General features: G+C 42.1%; 2 protein-coding genes across 5 annotated transcripts; both read left to right on the forward strand.

Moving 5' to 3' along the window:
* Positions 1 to 253: 253 nt before the first annotated feature.
* Positions 254 to 18,406, forward strand: LOC129863396 (ribosomal protein S6 kinase alpha-3-like). 4 transcript variants are annotated; one of them, XM_055935357.1, is made up of 22 exons: positions 254 to 583; positions 1,053 to 1,094; positions 2,135 to 2,251; positions 2,417 to 2,498; positions 2,667 to 2,747; positions 2,864 to 2,943; positions 3,089 to 3,195; positions 3,409 to 3,446; positions 3,623 to 3,765; positions 3,952 to 4,022; positions 4,126 to 4,214; positions 6,662 to 6,726; positions 8,075 to 8,177; positions 8,281 to 8,405; positions 8,515 to 8,640; positions 8,736 to 8,825; positions 12,615 to 12,773; positions 12,960 to 13,121; positions 13,296 to 13,372; positions 13,509 to 13,626; positions 15,295 to 15,435; positions 15,541 to 18,406. In XM_055935357.1, exons 1-22 carry the CDS (start codon positions 518 to 520, stop codon positions 15,661 to 15,663), a joined length of 2,205 nt encoding a protein of 734 aa, XP_055791332.1. In that variant the 5' UTR covers positions 254 to 517; the 3' UTR covers positions 15,664 to 18,406. The 4 variants fall into 4 exon arrangements, with proteins under 4 accessions (XP_055791332.1, XP_055791334.1, XP_055791335.1 ...); XM_055935359.1 differs by lacking the exons at positions 254 to 583; positions 1,053 to 1,094 and adding an exon at positions 1,113 to 1,766; XM_055935360.1 differs by lacking the exons at positions 254 to 583; positions 1,053 to 1,094 and adding an exon at positions 1,114 to 1,903.
* Positions 18,407 to 18,512: 106 nt separating this feature from the next.
* On the forward strand, positions 18,513 to 21,777 carry LOC129863398 (eukaryotic translation initiation factor 1A, X-chromosomal-like). The gene is made up of 7 exons (XM_055935364.1): positions 18,513 to 18,722; positions 19,289 to 19,372; positions 19,630 to 19,733; positions 20,010 to 20,060; positions 20,138 to 20,219; positions 20,486 to 20,577; positions 21,391 to 21,777. Exons 1-7 carry the CDS (start codon positions 18,707 to 18,709, stop codon positions 21,394 to 21,396), a joined length of 435 nt encoding a protein of 144 aa, XP_055791339.1. The 5' UTR covers positions 18,513 to 18,706; the 3' UTR covers positions 21,397 to 21,777.
* Positions 21,778 to 22,327: the final 550 nt, after the last annotated feature.

Below are 22,327 nucleotides of genomic sequence, written 5' to 3' on the forward strand. Positions count from 1 at the left end.
ATTCTAAACAAAAGGCATGGATGGGAGGCTTAATGTTAAACAATGACATGGCTATTCAACTTATATGACCCTATTGTGATGTAAGTTCTAGGTTACATTTTCCATGTCACATCGAGACTTGTATATTTGATCAACTGTAACCTAGTGATTGCTTATCATCACCTGTTTTGATGCCATATCATGTCCCTCCCAACCAATGACGTATGGCCGGGTGACGCATTCCAGAGCCTCGTTCTGACATGCAGGTAGACCGAACCACGGCGCCATATTGAGAGAGAACGGAAGTGAGTGATTTTTGATGTGGAAAAAGTGCTTATGTAGTTTCTAGAAAACATTGTCAAGAGTGATAAAAACCGTTTAAACGTATAGTTAGGGTTGAACTGGAACCATTTTCCTATTTTGTTTTTCTCGTTTAAGAGACCCTTCCCCCCCAAGAAATAATTTTCCGAATCCCACCCTTGACAGTGTTAAGTCAAGTCACTGAAAGCGCGCGGCAGCGACTGAACTCTTGTCGAAGATGCCCTTGGCACAGTTTGGAGCAGACCCATGGCAGAAAATGGCCTTGGAGAATTCGGAAAACGAGGTAATGAACATGCCAATGAACGATGGCCACCTTAGCTGTATTTGTCAACGTTTGACGCGGGCTCTTGTGAATTCACTTCCTCACACAGTTTGTGGGACACCAACTTCGATTTAGTTTCGCATAAACTGATTATTAAACTTAAACGATTAAAAAAGGACTACATATTTGTGATTTTTAGCTGTCTTATTTCTCAAGAAGTGCAGGCTGATACCTGTGACAGCCATTTGTTGCAGGAAATCTTGAGGGGGGGGGGAAACAAATCGCTAACTACTCACTACAGCGAACATGTGATATTTATCGTTGAAGTTGCCATTTCTAAAGTGTAAACTAGGTCTATTAAGTGCAGTTTTATTCCTATATGTTCTAATCAACTAACAATTGGCCCTGAAGCACATTACACAGTTTCAAAAACACGAGCCCACCCCAATTTTGTGTGAGAGACAAAGTTAAATCGCTTTCTCTGTTACAGGTCATGGATGACTCAATGGGGGAAGATGAAACTGTATGCAGTGTGAGTAAACATTTTTAATAATAATCTCACCTGTCTTCTCCCAGACTGTCTCATTTACACAGGAGGTTGGTGGCACCTTAATTGGGGAAAACGTGCTTGTGGTAATGTCTGGAGAGGAATCATTGGAAGGGTATCAAACACATAGTTTCCATGTGTTTGATGCCATGCCATTAACTCCTTTCCAGCCATTAAGCCTCCACTGGTGTGTACATATGTATTTATGTTTCATGTTCTCTCTCAATTCAGTTTTCTCTCTTTGTCCTCTCTCACCTACTCACACACCTACATCCAGGCACTCCACAATAAAACTATGTATTAATATGGACTAGTGGTGGGGTCGGTGAGAGCAAAATGATTAAAGAGAAGATAAGGGTAGCGAAAGAGTGAAAGCGACTGTGAAAGAGGGAGAGCGCATGTTATGTCTTTTAGTCATCATCCTCCACACCTTTTGATGCAGTGGGAAGGGGTGTTGGATGCATGGAACCCGGTTGCAAGCTGTCAGTCGGCAGCTCCCTCCCCCGGCAGATCAGAGCGTAGCGCAGTCTATCCCAGCGCAGCCACACTGTGACACAGGGAGAGAGGCTCTGCTGGCCCAGCACTGGCATGGGGGATTTGGCCACCGCTGGGACAGAACACAGGCCAAAGAAGGAATTCGCTAAGAGCTGGTGTGCTGTACGTGGGTCTGATGTGGCTTGGTGTTGTGTTTGGGTGGGAAAGCATGGGAGTTGATTTCTCCATCCTCCCACAGTATGACTCTCTGCTCTAGTGCAAAGAAAAGGGTATGCAGCGCTGAAACAGTCTCTTTCTTGGTAGGGTTTTACTTCAAAACTTGTGAATGTATTTTATTTGATTCATTTCATTGCTTATGTTTATTATTCTTTGTGACGTGTATCTGTACGTTTGTGTGTTTTGTTTTTATAGAATTACTGTGTATTTCTATTCTCTCTCCACACTGCTGTGTATTGCTATCCTCTCTCCACCCGGTTGTGTATTTGGGGCATGCCGGGTTTTGTTTTGACTGTGTCTCTCATCTTTTACAGGATGAGGGCTCAGTGAATGAGATCAGTATCACAAACCATGTTAAAGAGGGCTCTGAAAGGGCTGATCCTAGGCAGTTTGAGCTCCGCAAGGTCCTGGGACAGGGATCCTTTGGGAAGGTAAATGACAGTGTGTGAGATGAAATGGTGTAGTGGTCGAAATGTTTTTTTTTTAATATTATGGTTTTCGTATCTCTGAACATTTGTGTATATGAGACTGACTGATTGATGGAAGCTGTTGGGTTTAATAGCTCAACTGATTTGTGTCTCTTTATCTATGTTCAGGTGTTCCTTGTGAAGAAAATAACAGGGCCTGATGCTGGACAGCTGTATGCTATGAAGGTGCTGAAAAAGGCCACTTTGAAAGGTACACTAGTCTGCGGTGATAAAAAAAAAAAAAATTGTGAATTTGTTGACATTGAATATATCATGCTTGCAATTGTTTTAAAACGACTTTACAACTACAGTATATATGTTTTTTGTTGAATTATATACAGTCGTGTTTTTAATTGTAATTTCTTTCACGAATCACCAGTGCGAGATAGGGTCCGTACCAAGATGGAGCGAGACATTCTGGTAGAGGTGAACCATCCTTTCATAGTCGGACTACACTACGGTGAGTTATCAGACATCTGTCTGCCCTGTCATATATTTCTACGTCTGATATAAGCACAGGTCATTAAACCTTACAGATGAGTTTTTACTTCAATATGTACCCATGATTCTTCACAGCATTCCAGACAGAAGGGAAGCTGTACCTGATTCTGGACTTCCTCCGAGGTGGAGATCTATTCACACGGCTGTCTAAAGAGGTGAGCAGAATTCAAATCATTTTTTTTAAACATTTTTTTTACAATAAATAAAATTGTTTATTTTTCCCTGGTAATTCATGTCCATATTATAATAGTTTTGGTGAGTTTGTGTATTAGGTGTGTTTTTAACAAGTCTGTCTACCAGGTGATGTTCACAGAGGAGGATGTGAAGTTCTACCTGGCAGAGCTGGCTCTGGCCCTGGACCATCTGCATGGCCTGGGAATCATCTACAGAGACCTTAAACCTGAGAAGTACATATCACACTAATGCTATGACATTGCTTCTTCCTATTAGGTACTTGTTTCTCTTCCAATCAATAACCTGGGAAATGATTGCATATTTTTATATAAATCTAATGTTATTTTGAGCTTCGAAGTTATGTTATATACCGTCTGTTTACTGTATGTGTTTCTGCTGGCGGATGTTGAATTTCCTCTCTGACTGAGATCACTCTGTCCTTTCAGCATTCTGTTAGATGAGGAGGGCCATATCAAACTCACTGGTGGGTGATTTTCCGCTCCTATTACATATTAATGTTTCATATTCACACTCAGCCTGACTCAGCCACCGAGCAGAATAAGAAAGTGTTTTTAATGCCTTTTCATTTTAGGAGCCCTTAGTCTTCCTATGTACCATTTTCAGCTCAACTCTCATTTTGCTGCCCTTTGTTTGTTCCAGACTTCGGCCTTAGTAAAGAGTCCATTGATCATGAGAACAAGGCCTACTCTTTCTGTGGAACAGTGGAGTACATGGCACCAGAGGTCGTGAACCGCCGAGGACACACCCTTAGCGCTGACTGGTGGTCCTACGGCGTGCTCATGGTGAGTGCTGGAGTTCCAAATGGTCCCGTCTCTTTGCAATTCATTACCCTGGGATGTGTTCAAATATCTGATATCCAGTATCAAGTGTGTCCACATTCATATCTGCCTGGATGGGCCAATGTGTCCAATGGCTGACATTGCCACTGATTAGACATGTTAATAAAATGTTGTTTTCATCTTCCCCAGTTTGAGATGCTGACTGGGACACTGCCTTTCCAAGGGAAGGACCGGAAGGAAACCATGACCATGATACTGAAGTGCGTCTTACTCAACCTGTCTTGAGTACCAGTTTAACCAGGCTGTTAGCCAATAACAGTTTGATCTCAATCTACCATGGTAACTGTTTTGTTTGCACTGCAGGGCCAAGTTGGGAATGCCACAGTTCCTGAGCCAAGACGCCCAATCTCTCCTACGTAACCTTTTCAAACGCAACCCAGGCAACAGACTAGGTAATTAATCTCCATCACTAAAATGGTATTGTGCACCATGGCTTGTAACTGATGAGTGCTTAAAGTGGCAATCAACAGTTGAAACAATAACAAAGCGCATTCCTGCCCTTGTTTTGGTAAAAAGCTGAGGGGTGGGGCTGGAGAAATGTAACCACTCTTAAATTCATAGACAAAGATGCAAAGACTGACCATTCATGATATCAACATTTATAGTTTTAAAAGTTTAGTCTATAAAGTGTTTTTACATTTACTTTGTTTACAAACATTGGAGTAAAACAAGCTTATTTTGAGTTGTTATGGCATACGACAGTTGAACAAAGCTCATGAGGTATTTTATAAGTTATCTTATTCAAGAATCAATACAGTTGAAGTCGGAAGTTTACATACATCTTAGCCAAATGCATTTAAACTCAGTTTTTCACAATTCCTGACATTTAATCCTAGTAAAAAATCCCTGTCTTAGGTCAGTTAGCATCACCGCTTTATTTTAAGAATGTGAAATGTCAGAATAATAGAGAGATTTATTTATTTCAGCTTTTATTTCTTTCATCACATTCCCAGTGGGTCAGAAGTTTACATGCACTCAATTAGTATTTGGTAGCATTGCCTTTAAATTGTTTAACTTGGGTCAAATGTTTCGGGTAGCCTTCCACAAGCTTCCCACAATGGGTTGGGTGAATTTTGGCCCATTCCTCCTGACAGAGCTGGTGTAACTGAGTCAGGTTTGTAGGCATCGTTGCTCGCACACGCTTTTTCGGTTCTGCCCACAAATTTTCTATAGGATTGAGGTCAGGGCTTTGTGATGGCCACGCCAATACCTTGACTTTGTTGTCCTTAAGCCATTTTGCCACAACGTTGGATGTATGCTTGGGGGTCATTGTCCATTTGGAAGACCCATTTGTGACCAAGCTTTAACTTCCTGACTGATGTCTTGATGTTGCTTCAATATATCCACCTAATTTTCCTACCTCATGAAGCCATCTATTTTGTGAAGTGCACCAGTCCCTCCTGCAGCAAAGCACCCCCACAATATGATGCTGCCATCCCCTTGCTTCACGGTTGGGATGGTGTTCTTCGGCTTGCAAGCCTCCCCCTTTTTCCTCCAAACATAACGATGGTCATTATGGCCAAACAGTTCTATTTTTGTTTCATCAGACCAGAGGACATTTCTCCAAAAAGTACGGTCTTTGTCCCCATGTGCAGTTGCAAACCGTAGTCTGGCTTTTTTATGGCGGTTTTGGAGCAGTGGCTTCTTCTTTGCTGAGTGGCCTTTCAGGTTATGTCGATATAGGACTCGTTTTATTGTGGATATAGATACTTTTATACCTGTTTCCTTCAGCATTTTCACAAGGTCCTTTGCTGCTTCAGGCGTTTGGAAATTGCTCCAAAGGATGAACCAGACTTGTGGAGGTCTAAAATGTTTTTTTTTTTGAGGTCTTGGCTGAGTTCTTTTGATTTTTTTCATGATGTCAAGCATAGAGGCACTGAGTTTGAAGGTAGGCCGTGAAATACATCCACAGGTTGTCAATTAGCCTATCAGAAGCGTCTAAAGCCATGACATCATTTTCTGGAGTTTTCCAAGCTGTTTAAAGGCACAGTCAACTTAGTGTATGTGAACTTCTGACCCACTGGAATTGTGTTACTGTGAAATAATCTGTCTGTAAACAATTGTTGGAAAAATTACTTGTGTCATGCACAAAGTAGATGTTCTAACCGACTTGCCAAAACTATAGTTTGTTAACAAGAAATTTGTGGAGTGATTGAAAAACGAGTTTTAATGACTCCAACCTAAGTGTATGTAAACTTCTGTCTTCAACTGCACATATCATTCATTCACAAGTCCAAAAATGTATGTAGCAATCACAGATAGGCCCTTTTTAAATGAATCTCACTCAAATGGGAAAAAAAATATCTTGCCACTCTAGTCGGAACATAGTGTTTGGTTGTCTCCCAAGTGGTGCAGCGGTCTAAGGCACTACAGATCTGGGTTCTAGCCTGGGCTGTGTCGCAGCCAGCCGTTACCGGGAGACCCGTGAGGCGGCGTACAATTGGCCCAGCGTTGTCCGGGTTAGGGGAGGGTTTGGACGGCAAGGATGTCCTTGTTCTAGCGACTCCCGTGGCGAGCCGGGCACATGCACACTGACACGGTCGCAAGTTTGGCTGTTTCCTCTTACCCATTGGTGCGGCTAGCTTCCGGGTTAAGCGTGCAGTGTGGCTTGGCAGGGTAGTGTTTCAGAGAATGCATGACTCGACAATCGCCTCTCCCGAGTCCGTACGGGAGTTGCAGCGATGGGACAAGACTGTAACTACCAATTATATACCATGAAATTGGGATGAAAAAGGTCCAAAAAAATAGTCGTGTTTGACATTTGTCATTACTGAACTGCAATCATATTACAAAAGATACCACAGGTATCCTGTAATGTGTGTGGATTTGTTGTTCACAGGTGCTGGTCCAGACGGAGTGGAAGAGATCAAGAGACATTCCTTATTTTCCACAATTGACTGGAACGTAAGTTTGCCTATTAATATGCGTTTGCCATCTGCCTGCTCCTCTGTCCGTGTGTATTATAAATGCTTTATGTTTTTAACTCCCGAGTGGCACAGCTGTCTTAGTTCTAGAAGCGTCACTACAGACCCTAGTTCGATTCCGATCTGGAAAACAACCAGCCTTGACTGGGAGTCTCATAGAGCGGCTCACAATTGGCTCAGCGTCGTTAGGGTTTTGCCGGATTAGGCCATCATTGTAAATAGGAATTTGTTCTCTGGGATAGGTGGGACATTAGCGTCCCACCTGGCCAAAATCCAGTGAAAATGCAAATTACTATAAAAATTTCATGAAATCACACATGCAATACACCAAATTAAAGATACACTTGTTATGAATCCAGCCAACGTGTCAGATTTCAAAAATGATTTACGGCGAAAGCAAACGATGCTATTATCTGAGGGTAGCACCCCAGCAAACAAACACAGACAATCATATTTCAACCCTCCAGGCGCGACACAAAACGCAGAAATAAAGATATAATTCATGCCATACCTTTGACGAGCTTCTTCTGTTGGCACTCCAATATGTCCCATAAACATCACAAATGGTCCTTTTGTTCGATTAATTCCGTCGATATATATCTATCCAAAATGTCCATATTTGGCACGTTTGATCCAGAAAAACACCGGTTCCAACTAGCGCAACATGACTACAACATTTCTCATAAGTTACTTGTAAGCTTTGTCCAAACATTTCAAAGTACTTTCCTAATAACACTAGCTATTTTTTAACGTAAATAATCAATCAAATTTATGACGGGATATACTGTGTTCAATACCGGAGGAAAACAATGTGTAGCGTGCTTTTCAGGTCACATGCCTCTATCAAAGAGTACACTTCCCTCTACCCTCGTTCTGAACAGTGCTACCTCTTAATTTCTCAAAGGAAAAACCTCAACCAATTTCTAAAGACTTGACATCCAGTGGAAGCGATAGGAACTGCAAAGAAGCTCCCTTTTAGAAACCTGGATTCCCAATGAAAACACATTGAAAGGAGAGTGACCTCAAAAAAAGAAATCTGATCGGTTTGTCCTCGGGGTTTCGCCTGCCAAATAAGTTCTGTTATACTCACAGACATGATTCAAACAGTTTTAGAAACTTCAGTGTTTTCTATCCAAATCTACTAATAATATGCATATGTTAGCTTCTGGGCCTGAGTAGCAGGCAGTTTACTTTGGACATGCTTTTCATCCGGACGTGAAAATACTGCCCCCTATCCCAAAGAAGTTTAACTGACTTGCCCAGTTAAATCAAATTAACATGTTAAGGTTTATTCTAATGTTTTTCCCTTTTTCTTGGTATACCTGTAGAAATTATTCAGGAGAGAACTCCATCCCCCCTTCAAACCTGCGAGTGGCAGACCTGATGACACCATCTACTTTGACTCTGAATTCACTGCAAAAACTCCACGGGGTAAATGACAGATTCTCGTTTGGCGCTTTATACAATACACAGTTTCAGAATTGTGTGTGTGAATGAAAAGTAGTGAGGGTTGACATGAGGATTTTCCCCACAGACTCTCCCGGCTGTCCCCCGAGTGCCAACACCAACCAGCTGTTTAGAGGCTTTAGCTTCGTGGCTATCTCAGATGAGGAGAGTCAACCTCCACAGAACATTAACATCAACATGTCCTCTATACAGGTACCAACACACACACGCACTGGATAGGTCCCTGTATGTATTTATTTATTATAATATGGTTGTGTGTGTAAATTACAGAATTGGTCTCTGTGTCTATTTCTCTCTTCAGCAACTCCACAGAAACACAGCACAGTTTAGTGATGCCTACGATGTGAAGGAGGACATTGGTGTGGGCTCTTACTCCATATGCAAACGCTGTGTTCAGAAGAGCAACAGTATGGATTATGCTGTAAAGGTGAGCTGTAACCCTGGGGCTGCCCATGTCACACCCTGGGAATGCCCATGGTAGAATGGTAGGATTAACTGTTATTACTGATGTTGTTATCCCAGATCATCAGTAAGGCCAAGAGGGACCCCACAGAAGAGGTGGAGATTCTTCTGCGCTATGGACAGCACCCCAACATCATCACTCTCAAAGATGTGAGTCATTACATCAGCAGTATGCGAATGAAGCAAGCAGCACTGTTTTTTGTTGTTGTATTTTACCCCCTTTTTCTAACAAATTTTGATCTAATCGCATCACTGCAACTCCCCAACGGGCTCGGGAGGCGAGTCATGCATCCTCCAAAACATGACCTGCCAAACAACGCTTCTTAACACCCACTCGCTTAACCTGGAAGCCAGCCACACCAATGTGTCGGAGGAAACGCTGTTCAACTGACAACTGAGGTCAGCCTGCAGGCCCCCAGCCCGCCACAAGGAGTCGCTAGGGCACGATGAGCCAAGTAAAACCTCTACTAACCCAAACGATGCTAGGGCAATTGTGCGACACCTTATGGAACTCTTGATCAAGGCTGGTTGTGATACAGCCTGGAATCGGACCCGGGTCTGTAGCGACGCCTCTAGCACTGCGATGCTGTGCCTTAAACCGCTGCGCCAGTCACCGTTGACTGAAGTTACAGCAAGATGGTGCTATTATCCTAAACTCAGCAAAAAAGGAAACGTCCTCTCACTGTCAACTGCGTTTATTTTCAGCAAACTTAATGTGTAAATATTTGTATGAACATAACAAGATTCAACAACTGAGACATAAACTGAACAAGTTCCACAGACATGTGACTAACAGAAATTAAATAATGTATCCCTGAACAAAGGGGGGGGGGGGTCAAAATCAAAAGTAACAGTCAGTATCTGGTGTGGCCACCAGCTGCATTAAGTACTGCACTGCATCTCCTCCTCATGGACTGCACCAGTTCTTGCGCCAGTTCTTGCTGTGAGATGTCACCCCACTCTTCCACCAAGGCACCTGCAAGTTCCCAGACAATTCTGGGGGGGAATAGCCGTAGCCCTCAGCCTCCGGTCCAACAGGTCCCAGATGTGCCCAATGGGATTGAGATCTGGGCTCTTCGCTGGCCATGGCAGAACACTGACATTCCTGTCTTGCAGGAAATCACACACAGAACGAGTAGTATGGCTGGTGGCATTGTCATTCTGGAGGGTCATGTCAGGATGAGCCTGCAGGAAAGGTACCACATGAGGGAGGATGATGTCTTCCCTGTAACGCACAGCGTTGAGATTGCCTGCAATGACAACAAGCTCAGTCCGATGATGCTGTGACACACCTCCCCAGACCATGATGGACCCTCCACCTCCAAATCGATCCCACTCCAGAATACAGGCGTCGGTGTAACGCTCATTCCTTCGACGATAAACGCGAATCCGACCATCACCCCTGGTGAGACACAACTGCGACTCATTTAGTGAAGAGCACTTTTTGCCAGTCCTGTCTGGTCCAGCGACGGTGGGTTTGTGCCCATAGGCGACGTTGTTGCCGGTGAGGACCTGCCTTACAACAGGCCTACAAGCCCTCAGTCCAGACTATTGCGGACAGTCTGAGCACTGATGGAGGGATTGTGCATTCCTGGTGTAACTCGGGCAGTTGTTGTCATCTTGTACCTGTCCCGCAGGTGTGATGTTCGGATGTACCGATCCTGTGCAGGTGTTGTTACACATGGTCTGCCACTGCGAGGACGATCAGCTGTCCGTCCTGTCTCCCTGTAGCGCTGTCTTGGGCGTCTCACAGTACGGACATTGCAATTTATTGCCCTGGACACATCTGCAGTCCTCATGCCTCCTTGCAGCATGCCTAAGGCACATTCACGCAGATGAGCAGGGACCCTGGGCATCTTTCTCTTGGTGTTTTTCAGAGTCAGTAGAAAGGCCTGTTTTAGTGTCCTAAGTTTTCATAACTGTGACCTTAATTGCCTACCGTCTGTAAGCTGTTAGTCTTTTAATGACCGCTCCACAGGTGCATGTTCATTTAATTGTTTATGGTTCATTGAACAAGCATGGGAAACGGTGTTTAAAAGACAGGGTCCTGAAAAAGGGACGTTTCTTATATATTTATTTATTTATTTATTACAGTTGAAGTCGGAAGTTTACTTACACTTAGGCTGGAGTCATTAAAACTCGTTTTTCAACCACTCCACAAATTTCTTGTTAACAAAGTTTTGGCAAGTCGGTTAGGACATCTACTTTGTGCATGACAAGTAATTTTTCCAACAATTGTTTACAGACAGATTATTTCACTTATAATTCACTATCACAATTCCAGTGGGTCAGAAGTTTACATACACTAAGTTGACTGTGCCTTTAAACAGCTTGGAAAATTCCAGAAAATGTTGTCATGGCTTTAGAAGCTTCTGATAGGCTAATTGACATAATTTGAGTCAATTGGCAGTGTAACTGTGGATGTATTTCAAGGTTTACCTTCAAACTCAGTGCCTCTTTGCTTGACATCATAGGAAAATCTAAAGAAATCAGCCAAGACCTCAGGGAAAATATGTGTAGACCTCTACAAGTCTGGTTCATCCTTGGGAGCAATTTCCAAACGCCTGAAGGTACTATGTTCATCTGTACAAACAATAGTACGCAAGTATATACACCATGGTACCACGCAGCTGTCATACCGTTCAGGAAGGAGATGCGTTCTGTTTCCTAGTGATGAACGTACTCTGGTGCAAAAAGTGCAACTCAATCCCAGAACAACAGCAAAGGACCTTGTGAAGATGCTGAAGGAAACAGGTACAAAAGTATCTGTATCCACAGTAAAACGAGTCCTATATCGACATAACCTGAAAGGCTGTTCAGCAAGGAAGAAGCCACTGCTCCAAAACCGCCATAAAAAGCTAGACTACGGTTTGCAACTGCACATGGGGACAAAGATTATACTTTTTGGAAAAATGTCCTCTGGTCTGATAAAATAAAAATAGAACTGTTTGGCCATAATGACCATTGTTATGTTTGGAAGAAAAGGGGGAGGCTTGCAAGCCGAAGAACACCATCCCAACCGTGAAGCACGGGAGTGGCGGCAGCATGTTGTGGGGGTGCTTTGCTGCAGGAGGGACTGGTGCATCACAAAATAGATGGCATCATGAGGGAGGAAAATGATGTGGATATATTGAAGCAACATCTCAAGATATCAGTCAGGAAGTTAAAGCTTGGTCGCAAATGGGTCTTCCAAATGGACAATGACCCCAAGCATACTTCCAACGTTGTTGCCAAATGGCTTAAAGACAACAAAGTCAAGGTATTGGAGTGGCCATCGCAAAACCCTGACCTCAATCCCATAGGGGGAAAAAGTGTGTGCGCGCAAGGAGGCCTACAAACCTGACTCAGTTACACCAGCTCTGTCAGGAGGAATGGGCCAAAATTCACCCAACTTATTGTGGGAAGCTTGTGGAAGGCTACCCAAAAGGTTTGACCCAAGTTAAACAATTTAAAGGCAATGCTACCAAATACTGAGTGTATGTAAACTTCTGACCCACTGGGAATGTGATGAAAGAAATAAAAGCTGAAAAATCTTTATCTACTATTATTCTGACTTTTCACATTCTTAAAATAAAGTGGTGATCCTAAACAGATAATTTTTTACTTGGATTAAATGTCAGGAAGTGTTAAACCTGAGTTTAAATGTATTTGGCTAAGGTGTATGTAAACTTCCGACTTCAACTGTATATGGGCTTTTGTGGTTCTCTGTCACGTGTATTGTATAATCATGCGTGTGTGTGTTGTGCTTATCATGCATTGTGCTTATATCGTGTGTATTGGATAATGGCACAATCACTTGGGCTTTTTTGTTTGGCTAGTATGTCGATGTTCTGTGAGTTATGGGAATATTTTTTTTGTGTGCTGAATACTCTTCTATAATGAGTTATTTGTGAGTGTCTCTCTGGGTGACATTGTGAGGTTGTGTGCCCTGTTAACTAGGTGTTTGACGATGGGCGCTCAGTGTACCTGGTGACAGAGCTGATGAAAGGAGGAGAGCTGCTGGATAAAATCCTCAGACAGAAGTTCTTCTCTGAGAGGGAGGCCAGTGCAGTTCTCCACACCATCACCAAAACTGTAGAGTACCTGCATGCACAGGGGGTAAAACATTCACCATCACAATGATACATAATATATTACGTGTTCCAAGTATATACTATATTTTGAGCACTTTGCTACTTTCAATACACAGGACCTTTCTACTGTATAAGCAATACGAGTTGACAATCTAAAATTTGCCTCCCTGACTCACTATTTCACTGATGGAATTTCTGACCCCCTGCTCAGGTTGTCCATAGAGATCTGAAGCCCAGTAACATACTGTATGTGGATGAGTCTGGAAACCCAGAGTCCATCCGAATCTGTGACTTTGGCTTCGCCAAACAGCTGAGAGCTGAAAACGGGCTCCTGATGACTCCTTGCTACACGGCCAACTTTGTCGCCCCCGAGGTGTCTCTTCTACATGTTTCTGTGACTAGTACCTGCATGCTCAGCTAATGGTTGTTTAACTGTATAACAAGTTCATCGTATTTTCAGTTTTCAATATATTTGTCTAGTAACTGACATGGCATTCTTTGCATTATGTATTCTAATGCAGTGTGCAATACTTCCTATTGTTGTTAGGTTCTGAAGAAACAGGGCTATGATGCAGCCTGTGATATCTGGAGTCTAGGAGTGCTGCTCTATACAATGCTTACTGGGTATGCGTGCTTTACTAACAGTAATGCAGCCAATGGTGTTCATAAAAATATTAACACATAATACAATAGGAACAATAAAGTACATTCATATTTTATTAGTCCTTATTATTAGTATGTATTTATCTTGAAATTTCAGGTTCACTCCTTTTGCCAATGGACCAGAGGATACTCCCGAAGAGATCTTGGCTCGGATCGGCAGTGGAAAGTTCTCTCTGACGGGCGGCTACTGGAATTCAGTCTCAGCAGAGGCCAAGGTATGTCTGGGATGTTGGTTGTACTGCAGCACTGTGCTTTCCATAGTATCCAATTACTCTATGATAGTGGTTTCAAAACGGAATCCTTTTCCTAGCACTATACAGTGCATTCGGAAAGTATTCAGACGCCTTCACTTTTTCCAAATGTTTATGTTACAGCCTTATTCTAAAATGTATTCAATCTTTTTTTTTTTCTTTTTTTTTTATCTACACACGGATACCCCGTAATGAAAAATTACATTTTTTGCAAATGTATTAAAAATAAACAAAACTAGTATTCAGACGCTTTGCTATGAGACTCGATGTTGAGCTCAGGTGCATCCTGTTTCCAATGATCATCCTTGAGACGTTTCTACAACTTGATTGAAGTCCACCTGTGGTAAATTCAATTGATTGGACATGATTTGGAAAGGCACACACCTGTCTATATAAGGTCCCACAGTTAACAGTGCATGTCAGAGCAAAAACCAAGCCATGAGGTCAAATAAATTGTCCGTAGAGCTCCGAGACGGGATTGTATCGAGGCACAGATCTGGGAAAGGGTATCAACACATTTCTGCAGCATTGAAGGTCCCTAAGAACACAGTGGCCTACATCATTCTTAAACTGAATAAGTTTGGAACCACCAAGAGAGTTTGGAACCACCTAGAGCTCCAGAGTTCCTCTGTGGAGATAGGAGAACCTTCCAGAAGGACAACCATCTCTGCAGCACTCCACCAATCAGGACTTTATAGTAGAGTGGCCAGACGGAAGCCACTCCTCAGTAAACGACACATTACAGCTCTCTTGGAGTTTGCCAAAAGGCACTTAATGGACTCTCAGACCATGAGAAACAGATGCTCTGGTCTGATGAAACCAAGATTGAACTCTATGGCTTGACTGCCAAGTGTCACATTTTGGGGAAACCAGGCACCGCTCATCACCTGGCCAATACCATCCCTACAGTGAAGCATGGTGGTGGCAGCATCATGCTGTGGGGATGTTTTTCAGTGGCAGGGACTGGGAGAAAAGTCAGGATCGAGGGAAAGATTTAATGGAGCCAAGTACAGAGATCCTTGATGAAAACCTGCTCCAGAGCGCTCAGGAACTCAGACTGCGGTTCACCTTCCAACAGGACAATGACCCTAAGCACATAACCAAGACAACGCAGGAGTGGCTTCAAGACAAGTCTCCTGAATGTCCATGAGTGGCCCAGCCAGAGCCCGGACTTGATCCCAATCTAACATCTCTGGAGAGACCTTAAAATAGCTGTGCAGCAACGCTCCCCATCCAGCCCGACAGCTTGAGGATCTGCAGAAAGAATGGGAGAAACTCCCCAAATACAGGTGTGCCAAGCTTGTAGCGTCATATCCAAGAACACATGAAGCACACTGTGATTGCTGCCAAAGGTGCTTCAACAAAGTACTGAGTAAAGGGTCCTGAATACTTATGTAAATGTGATATTTCAGTTTTAGATTTTTTTTATAAATTTGCTAAAATTTCTACTCCTGGTTTTGAATTGTCATTGTGTGTAGATTGAGGAAATAAAAAATATTTAATCCATTTTAGAATAAGTCTAATGTAACAAAGTGGAAAAAAGTGAATGAGTCTGAATACTTTCTGAATTCACTGTATACTTGATGGAAGAGATAGTATTCACAATCTGAACATTGACATTGCTGTCTTTAGGACCTAGTGTCCAAGATGCTGCATGTGGATCCCCACCAGAGGCTAACTGCTGCTCAGGTGCTGCGACAACCTTGGATATTACACAAGGACCAGTTGCCCAAGTACCAGCTCAATAGACAGGATGCTCCTCATTTGGTCAAGGTAACAAAACTTTATTCAATGCAATAGTCTCTCTTTTCTGCCACTCTGAAAGCTTCTCTGCTGGGTATTGATAAATTAACACCAAAACTGTTCTCCCTCTTACAGGGTGCGATGGCAGCCACTTACTCTGCTCTGAACATGCATGTTCCCCCTGTGCTGGACCCTGTAGGGCGCTCCTCGTTAGCTCAACGAAGAGGAGTGAAGAAGTTGACCTCCACAGCCCTGTGATCCACCTGCCACTAGTATCAATCTCAACTGTTTAATGCTACTGCACCAGTGCATTAGTGTGTTTCGACACCCGCTGTGTTAGAAGAACAGTGTGTAAGACCAAAAAGAAACGGTAACCCATTCACTGAGAAAATGTATCATGTATTTGCTTGTACAATCATCACTGCCTTCAGACCAAGAGTTACAAACTCTTGGAAAGGCTGAACTGTATATTTTATGAAAAGGAGATATTTACTACAAAAATAGAATTAAATGTATACGGGTTTCTATAGGTCTGTGTTTAAACAGAGATTGAGTTAAGCACTGGGGGATGAAGGGGTTTGGAAAGGGTTAAAATTGTTTCCCCCAGTTGCATGGAGCACAGTCAGTCCCCCTTATTCCAAATCAACCGCTAAGCCCCTACCCCCTACCTATGCACTTGTATAGATCTAAAAAGATTAGATGCGTGTAAACAGTCATATTTTTAGTTAGGCCAACTTTTAGAATGTGTTATATTGTTCTAATTCCAGACATTTGGTTACATAGCATTGTTTAAATATTCCCCATGTCATGTTAAATGGGGAGCTAACCATAGAAATAGAATGAATGGAACTGACTTGGTGCTCTAACCCTGGCAATTTGACTGGTAAACTCATTGGAACACTCACCATAGAGCCCCACAGTGGAGGTATCATAACACTCCTAAAACCTAGCAGATAAACAGAGAAATGGTTCCAATTGTTTTTCCACCATTTATTTTTCCCATAGGAAATGTAAATACTTAAGGGCTATGTTTGGTGTAGGTTTAGCCTGGCGTGTCATTTTGATAACCAATATATTTGTCTCCATTTACTCTGCTTCTAAAATGCTAATTAGTGTCAAAGTAGACATCATGCAAGATTACAAATACCTTCAAGCTCATGCACGTGCTGACACCTTTGCTGACAGTTATTGTGTCAAGACAGTTCAGATAATTGTCAATTTAAAGAAATTTTGCCAATTTATTCATTACTAAATGTAACTAAAATGGTTAATCCAGACATTATTTCCTTTACCTCGATTTGGCAGTCTCGTACAGGTCATCATGGCATTTGTAGTTCTTTATGATAGCCACGTTCACAGTTAATTAGCACCTTTTTTGGGGGGGGGGGGGGTAAATACAGGTGAATATGTTTATAAGTCACCTTGTCCTAGAGAGATTTACACTGTTATCAAAAAGCCCTTATTTTAAGTGTTTCTAAAATCCCCTATGGGAAAATTGAATTGAACCATTTCCTTGTTTGACCGCTAAGTTTTATTTTGAATATTATATCAACAGATTCTGGATTGCCATGGTAATGTAGAATGTTCTTTCAAATGATGCTAGCTCAGGGGTGTCAAACTTTTTGCATGGAGGGCCTTGTAGGTTTTTCCTTTTAATTAATCCCTAGACAACCAAGTGTGGGGAGTTTCTTACTAATTAGTGATCTTAATTTATCAATCAAGTACAAGGGAGGAGCAAAAACACGCAGACACTCGGCCCTCTGTGGAATGAGTTTGACACTAGTGTGCTAGCTGATGTGGCTCATGAATGTATTTTTTGTTATGTCAGTTTAGTTGACTTAACAGATTGAAGTTTATACTTCTTGCTTTTACTTCCTGCCATTGGTCTAGAGAAAAAATATACAGGTTAAGACAACATTGTCACAAATCTGGGATCAACGGTGTTCGTTAACTACCAGCGCCATTGCTAACCAGCATAGCTGGTCCTAGTCTTGCAAAGAGTTATGGGCTATTCGAATCCTGTTGTCTTAACCTTTGTCATATACAACCTAGTCATAGGTACACTCAATGGCTGCCAATCCAGCCATTATGCTACCATTGACTTTAATGGGGATGCCTGTTATATTCATTCTATTTCTATGGAACTATTATGGCTGCCATGGAATGTTTTAGTGTCATGTTTTTGCATCATAATGCCCAATTCAGACATTGTTTTATTAAAAATATATATATTTTATTTTTATATTCCCCATGTAGCTAATGTTAATAGTGAGCTAACATGGCTGCCATAGAATGTTGAAGTGTCAATATAAAATGCATCATGATGCGGAAACCACATTGGCTCAACTTTCTAAATACAAGGCTCTGGGAATAAGCAACATGGAATTATTACTATATTGCTTATTTATTGGGCAATTAGGGTTTGGACAGTGACAAACTCCTCAATTGTGCAACAGTTTACCAAGGCCCTGTCAGCAATGGGGGAGAAAAAGTGCTAACCTCCTTCCTCACTCCAGTAGCTGCTGCTGCACTTTCTCTCAGACCTTTGTGTTGGGGCAGGGCCCAGAGGGGTTGGAGTTTTCTTGCTCTACTTAGTCTTTCAATTTTTTTGTCCTTCTCATAATCATAAAGGGAAACGTGAACTTGGGATATACTTATAGCAATTAAGATTACTTTTCCAGTCTACTTTTAAGAGACCATTAAGAATGTATTTTTGTATATGTTGATGAATGAAACATTTTCTACTTGGTGTGCATGATGGTCACAGGACAGCTGTAGTGGGGGGTTTAAGGGAAAGGGAAGGGCTTTCCAAGAAGATGCTGGGGTTATGTAACATGCTAGATGGAGGGGCGAATAGAAACCGTCTTTCCCCTCTGGTTGTTTCCATGTTTTACAGAGAAATGTTTGTCTCAGTAGATGTGGGCCAGGCAAGTGACTGCAGCTTCATTTGTAACCTAAAAATGATCATGAATACATCAAATAAATATACAATCAAATAATGCATCAATTGTTAATGCTTTCCTCCACCGAAAGGCCACATAACTATCCATTTTAATGCGTATATGAAGTAGGAGACCAGATCGGTTAGGAAACATGGGTAGGAAGCCACTTTTTAAACCCTAATGCTGCTTCACGGTGTTGCAAGCGGAAGAGGTTTCCCCGAGAAAGCTAAGCTAACAAGCTTGCTAACTTTGTAAGTGTGTGACATCGTCACGGATTGGTATTTCATTCCGTTTTTATAACACACAATTCGATACGGACAAAACAGGACTGATTTAACAAAGCCTGTTCGTTTGGGAATATGCCGAAGAATAAAGGTAAGTAGCAAACATGTTTCCTTTGGTTGTTAGCTAACGTTATTCCATGGAATGGTTGATGTTCATGCTAGCTAGCTAGCCACCCGGGCCCATGCTTAGCAACGTGACTGGAGGAAGGCACCGTATGGCATTTAACAAATATTTAAAAGCGTGGAAACGTTGCTAAACCTTCATTACCACCAACGTCATATTGTCGATTTTATCGCAATTTGACTATTAATAATGTAGGAATTCGACTGGCGAACTATGAACTGCCCTTTGTCACATTATTTTGCCCAACTGAATGACGTTAGTACCAACTAGTGCGGTAGGCCAAAAATATCCCTGCCCTGTGCCCATCATCTTGAGCCTCAGCCCTGATGCTGTCACATTCACTAGCTAACTAACACAGATCAAATGGATTAATTAAAGTATATTTGTAGCTAGGCTACAGCCATTTGGTTGGCCTATTTATCCGTGTTTATTTGACTCGTGTTGCCAATGACTGGTGGAATTGGAATGACAGTCACCCATTAGATAGAAAAATTGGCATTCCAATACATCTCTCATCCTCATCTCATTTACAGGTAAGGGAGGAAAGAATCGGCGACGTGGTAAAAATGAGAATGAATCAGAAAAGAGAGAGCTGGTTTTCAAAGAGGATGGCCAAGGTGAGTGCAAGGTCCCCCTTCAACCTTATTTAGTCTGTAAATTTAGCAAATAGGTTCTGACTTAATTTCAACCAACTGTCAACTGCTTTAACACTGACCATGCTAACAGTGTAGCTACTAATCGAATACAGTTATGATCTAGATTAGATGTATTCAACATTTGTGTGCTCCCTGGTTACCAGTTAAGCACTTACATTTGAGCCACCTCGTGACCTCTATATGAATTGCCTAACTGCTTAATCTCTGTTCTAATCTAGAATATGCACAAGTCATTAAGATGTTGGGTAATGGACGACTGGAAGCTATGTGTTTTGATGGAGTCAAGCGACTATGCCACATCCGAGGAAAGCTACGGAAAAAGGTAATTGTGTACACAGTAGCCTATATAGCTTTAGTGCTACTAGTCACAAAATTTGGCAAATAGCTGAAGACTGTTGATCATATGTGAAATGTCAAAATGCAATCCAATGTCATCATCCTTTATGCGCTACTTCCGTAATGCTTTGGGTTGGAAATGACATGAGGGTTGACAGACTCTTCTACCTGGGCTGTATGTGTCCAGTTCTATGATGGAAGTATTACAGTTATTATACTCCAAATTCTCCTTGCTGACATATTGTTATTTTCTCTTGGGCAGGTTTGGATCAACAGTTCAGACATCATCCTGGTGGGACTTCGAGATTACCAGGTAATAATTATGAGACAAAAATCAGCTATGGTTTGTATTTTTTATGATAATGTAATACATTGCATTCTTCCTTAAAGGACCAAAAAGCTGATGTTATCCTGAAGTACAATGCAGACGAGGCCAGGAGTTTGAAGGCCTATGGGGAGCTTCCTGAACATGGTAAGTATCTGGGACCTACCTGCTTTTCGACCACTGAGTGCTCGGCTATGAAAAGGCAACTGACATTTACTTCTGAGGTGCTGACCTGTTGCACCATCTATAACCACTGTGATTATTATTTTACCCTGTTTGTCATTTATGAACGTTTGAACATCTTGAAGAACGATCTGGCCTTAATGGCCATGTACTCTTATGATTATGGGCACATGTGCACTCTTTAAGGCAAGCTAGTTCATTAACGGTGAGTGTATGTTCTAACTCCCTAGCTAAAATCAATGAGACCGACACGTTCGGACCTGGTGACGACGAGGACATTCAGTTTGATGACATTGGAGATGACGACGAGGACATAGATGATGTAAGTAGAAGGTTCCTCTTGCAAATCACAAGGAAAGCTGTCAATGGGTAATAGGCTTGGGCGATATACCGCATACCAGGGTATTTCGAAATAACAACGGTATGTTTTTCAATACTGTTTTTTGGTGGTAGGGTTGAGGCGGGGGTGCGTGCAACGCCACTGCTTATAAGTTAACTATAACTAAGAAATCTAAGATGTCATGAATTATATACAGCACAGGGCTCCAGTTATACATTTGGTCTACTAAGTGGTTAAATGTCAACATCAAGCTTCTTGGTTACAGCAGAGACATTCAATCCCTGCCTGGATCAAGATCCCTGTTGCCATGTTCCATCTTGCCCATGTTCTGTTATAATCTCCACCTGGCACAGCCAGAAGAGGACTGGCCACCCCTCATAGCCTGGTTCCTCTCTAGGTTTCTTCCTAGGTTTTGGCCTTTCTAGGGAGTTTCTCCTAGCCACCGTGCTTCTACACCTGCATTGCTTGCTGTTTGGGGTTTTAGGCTGGGTTTCTGTACAGCACTTTGATTTATCAGCTGATGTAAGAAGGGCTATATAAATACGTTTGATTTGTTGCCTAAATTGTTTTGTGCCACCCTTGTATGCACTTCTGGTAATACAGTATGGCACAGAAACGGTATGGAATCTGAATACCCCCCAACCCAAATGGATAACTGATGTAGTCAATCAACTGAAATCACATACAATTGAGTGAAATGCCTTTTCGCTCTGTGCATTTTGCTTGAACGTTTTGTCTTTGCTATTGGGTCAGGTAATGCTACTTGGTAACATGCCTCTCTCCCCTTCCTCTCAGATCTGAATCTGGACTATTGTGTGCCACATCATTTACGCAGAGGAAAGTGGACATTTCTATAATACTTGCCAACAGCGCCCTGTTTCCTCAAGTCAGTTGAGACTGCTTAAGACCTGGAATCTTATCAACTGAGAATATCACCACACCTACTTCAGTCCACACTTCATATTTTTGTTATAGGTGTAATATATTTATATTTTATTCCATCTCATGTGGAATATAGGCTCAAATTACAGAACACCAGGATTTAAAATAAAAAAACTGAAATAAATGTTTGGTCTGGAGATTTGTCTAAAACAAAGGATCCCCTCCCCTTTTTTTTTTTTTTAGAACGTACTTTTGTTTTCTTGATATTGATGGTCAATAAAGTAATTGTTTTAAAAGTTGTGCTACTTTCATGCCTTTTTCAATCAAAAAACATCTTGGCTGGCAACAGAAATGTCACTTTGTAAAAATGGTGAAAGCAGGTAGAAGAACTCTGTCCTATTGGTAAATGTTTTATTTAGCATTTACAGTAGTTGCACAACACTGGACCTAGTATGTAATAGTGCCTTGTTTTTATACAGTATTCCACCTATCAATAACAATGCTGCATTTAAACCTAGGGAATTTTGTAACCAAATTAGGAGTGCTCAAAAGGATGTGTGCCAGGCCCACACCATGATCACGGGTGAACTCAGGCAAGGATAGTCTCTTCGCATTTGTTTTATTTGCTTTGGCTTGATGACACGCACAGAACTTGGCTGGCTTTGCTATAAAGTCAGACTGACAGGACGGGGTGAGGTTCATTTGAGTCTGGAGCGAGACCGCCGCAGCGTACCCAGTCTTGCTCAGATGCTGCGCACCACTTGATCCACGTTCACGTCTCTGGGCAGAGGGGATCAGAGGCACATCTACTCAAAAGTTTTGACGCTGTCATTGTAATGTTTTTCACTAA

Source organism: Salvelinus fontinalis, chromosome 10 (genome assembly GCF_029448725.1).
Source record: "Salvelinus fontinalis isolate EN_2023a chromosome 10, ASM2944872v1, whole genome shotgun sequence".
Taxonomy (NCBI): Eukaryota; Metazoa; Chordata; class Actinopteri; order Salmoniformes; family Salmonidae; genus Salvelinus; species Salvelinus fontinalis.

What these genes read in the sequence shown, in the direction of transcription:
- LOC129863396 (XM_055935357.1), top strand. Translation starts at nt 518, where the DNA reads ATGCCCTTGGCACAGTTTGGAGCAGACCCATGGCAGAAAATGGCCTTG. An exon ending in GGGCCATATCAAACTCACTG is followed by an intron (nt 3,447 to 3,622) that starts GTGGGTGATTTT and finishes TGTTTGTTCCAG; the next exon opens with ACTTCGGCCTTAGTAAAGAG. An exon ending in TTTCCACAATTGACTGGAAC is followed by an intron (nt 6,727 to 8,074) that starts GTAAGTTTGCCT and finishes GTATACCTGTAG; the next exon opens with AAATTATTCAGGAGAGAACT.
- LOC129863398 (XM_055935364.1), top strand. An exon ending in TTTCAAAGAGGATGGCCAAG is followed by an intron (nt 19,373 to 19,629) that starts GTGAGTGCAAGG and finishes GTTCTAATCTAG; the next exon opens with AATATGCACAAGTCATTAAG. An exon ending in TGGGGAGCTTCCTGAACATG is followed by an intron (nt 20,220 to 20,485) that starts GTAAGTATCTGG and finishes CTAACTCCCTAG; the next exon opens with CTAAAATCAATGAGACCGAC.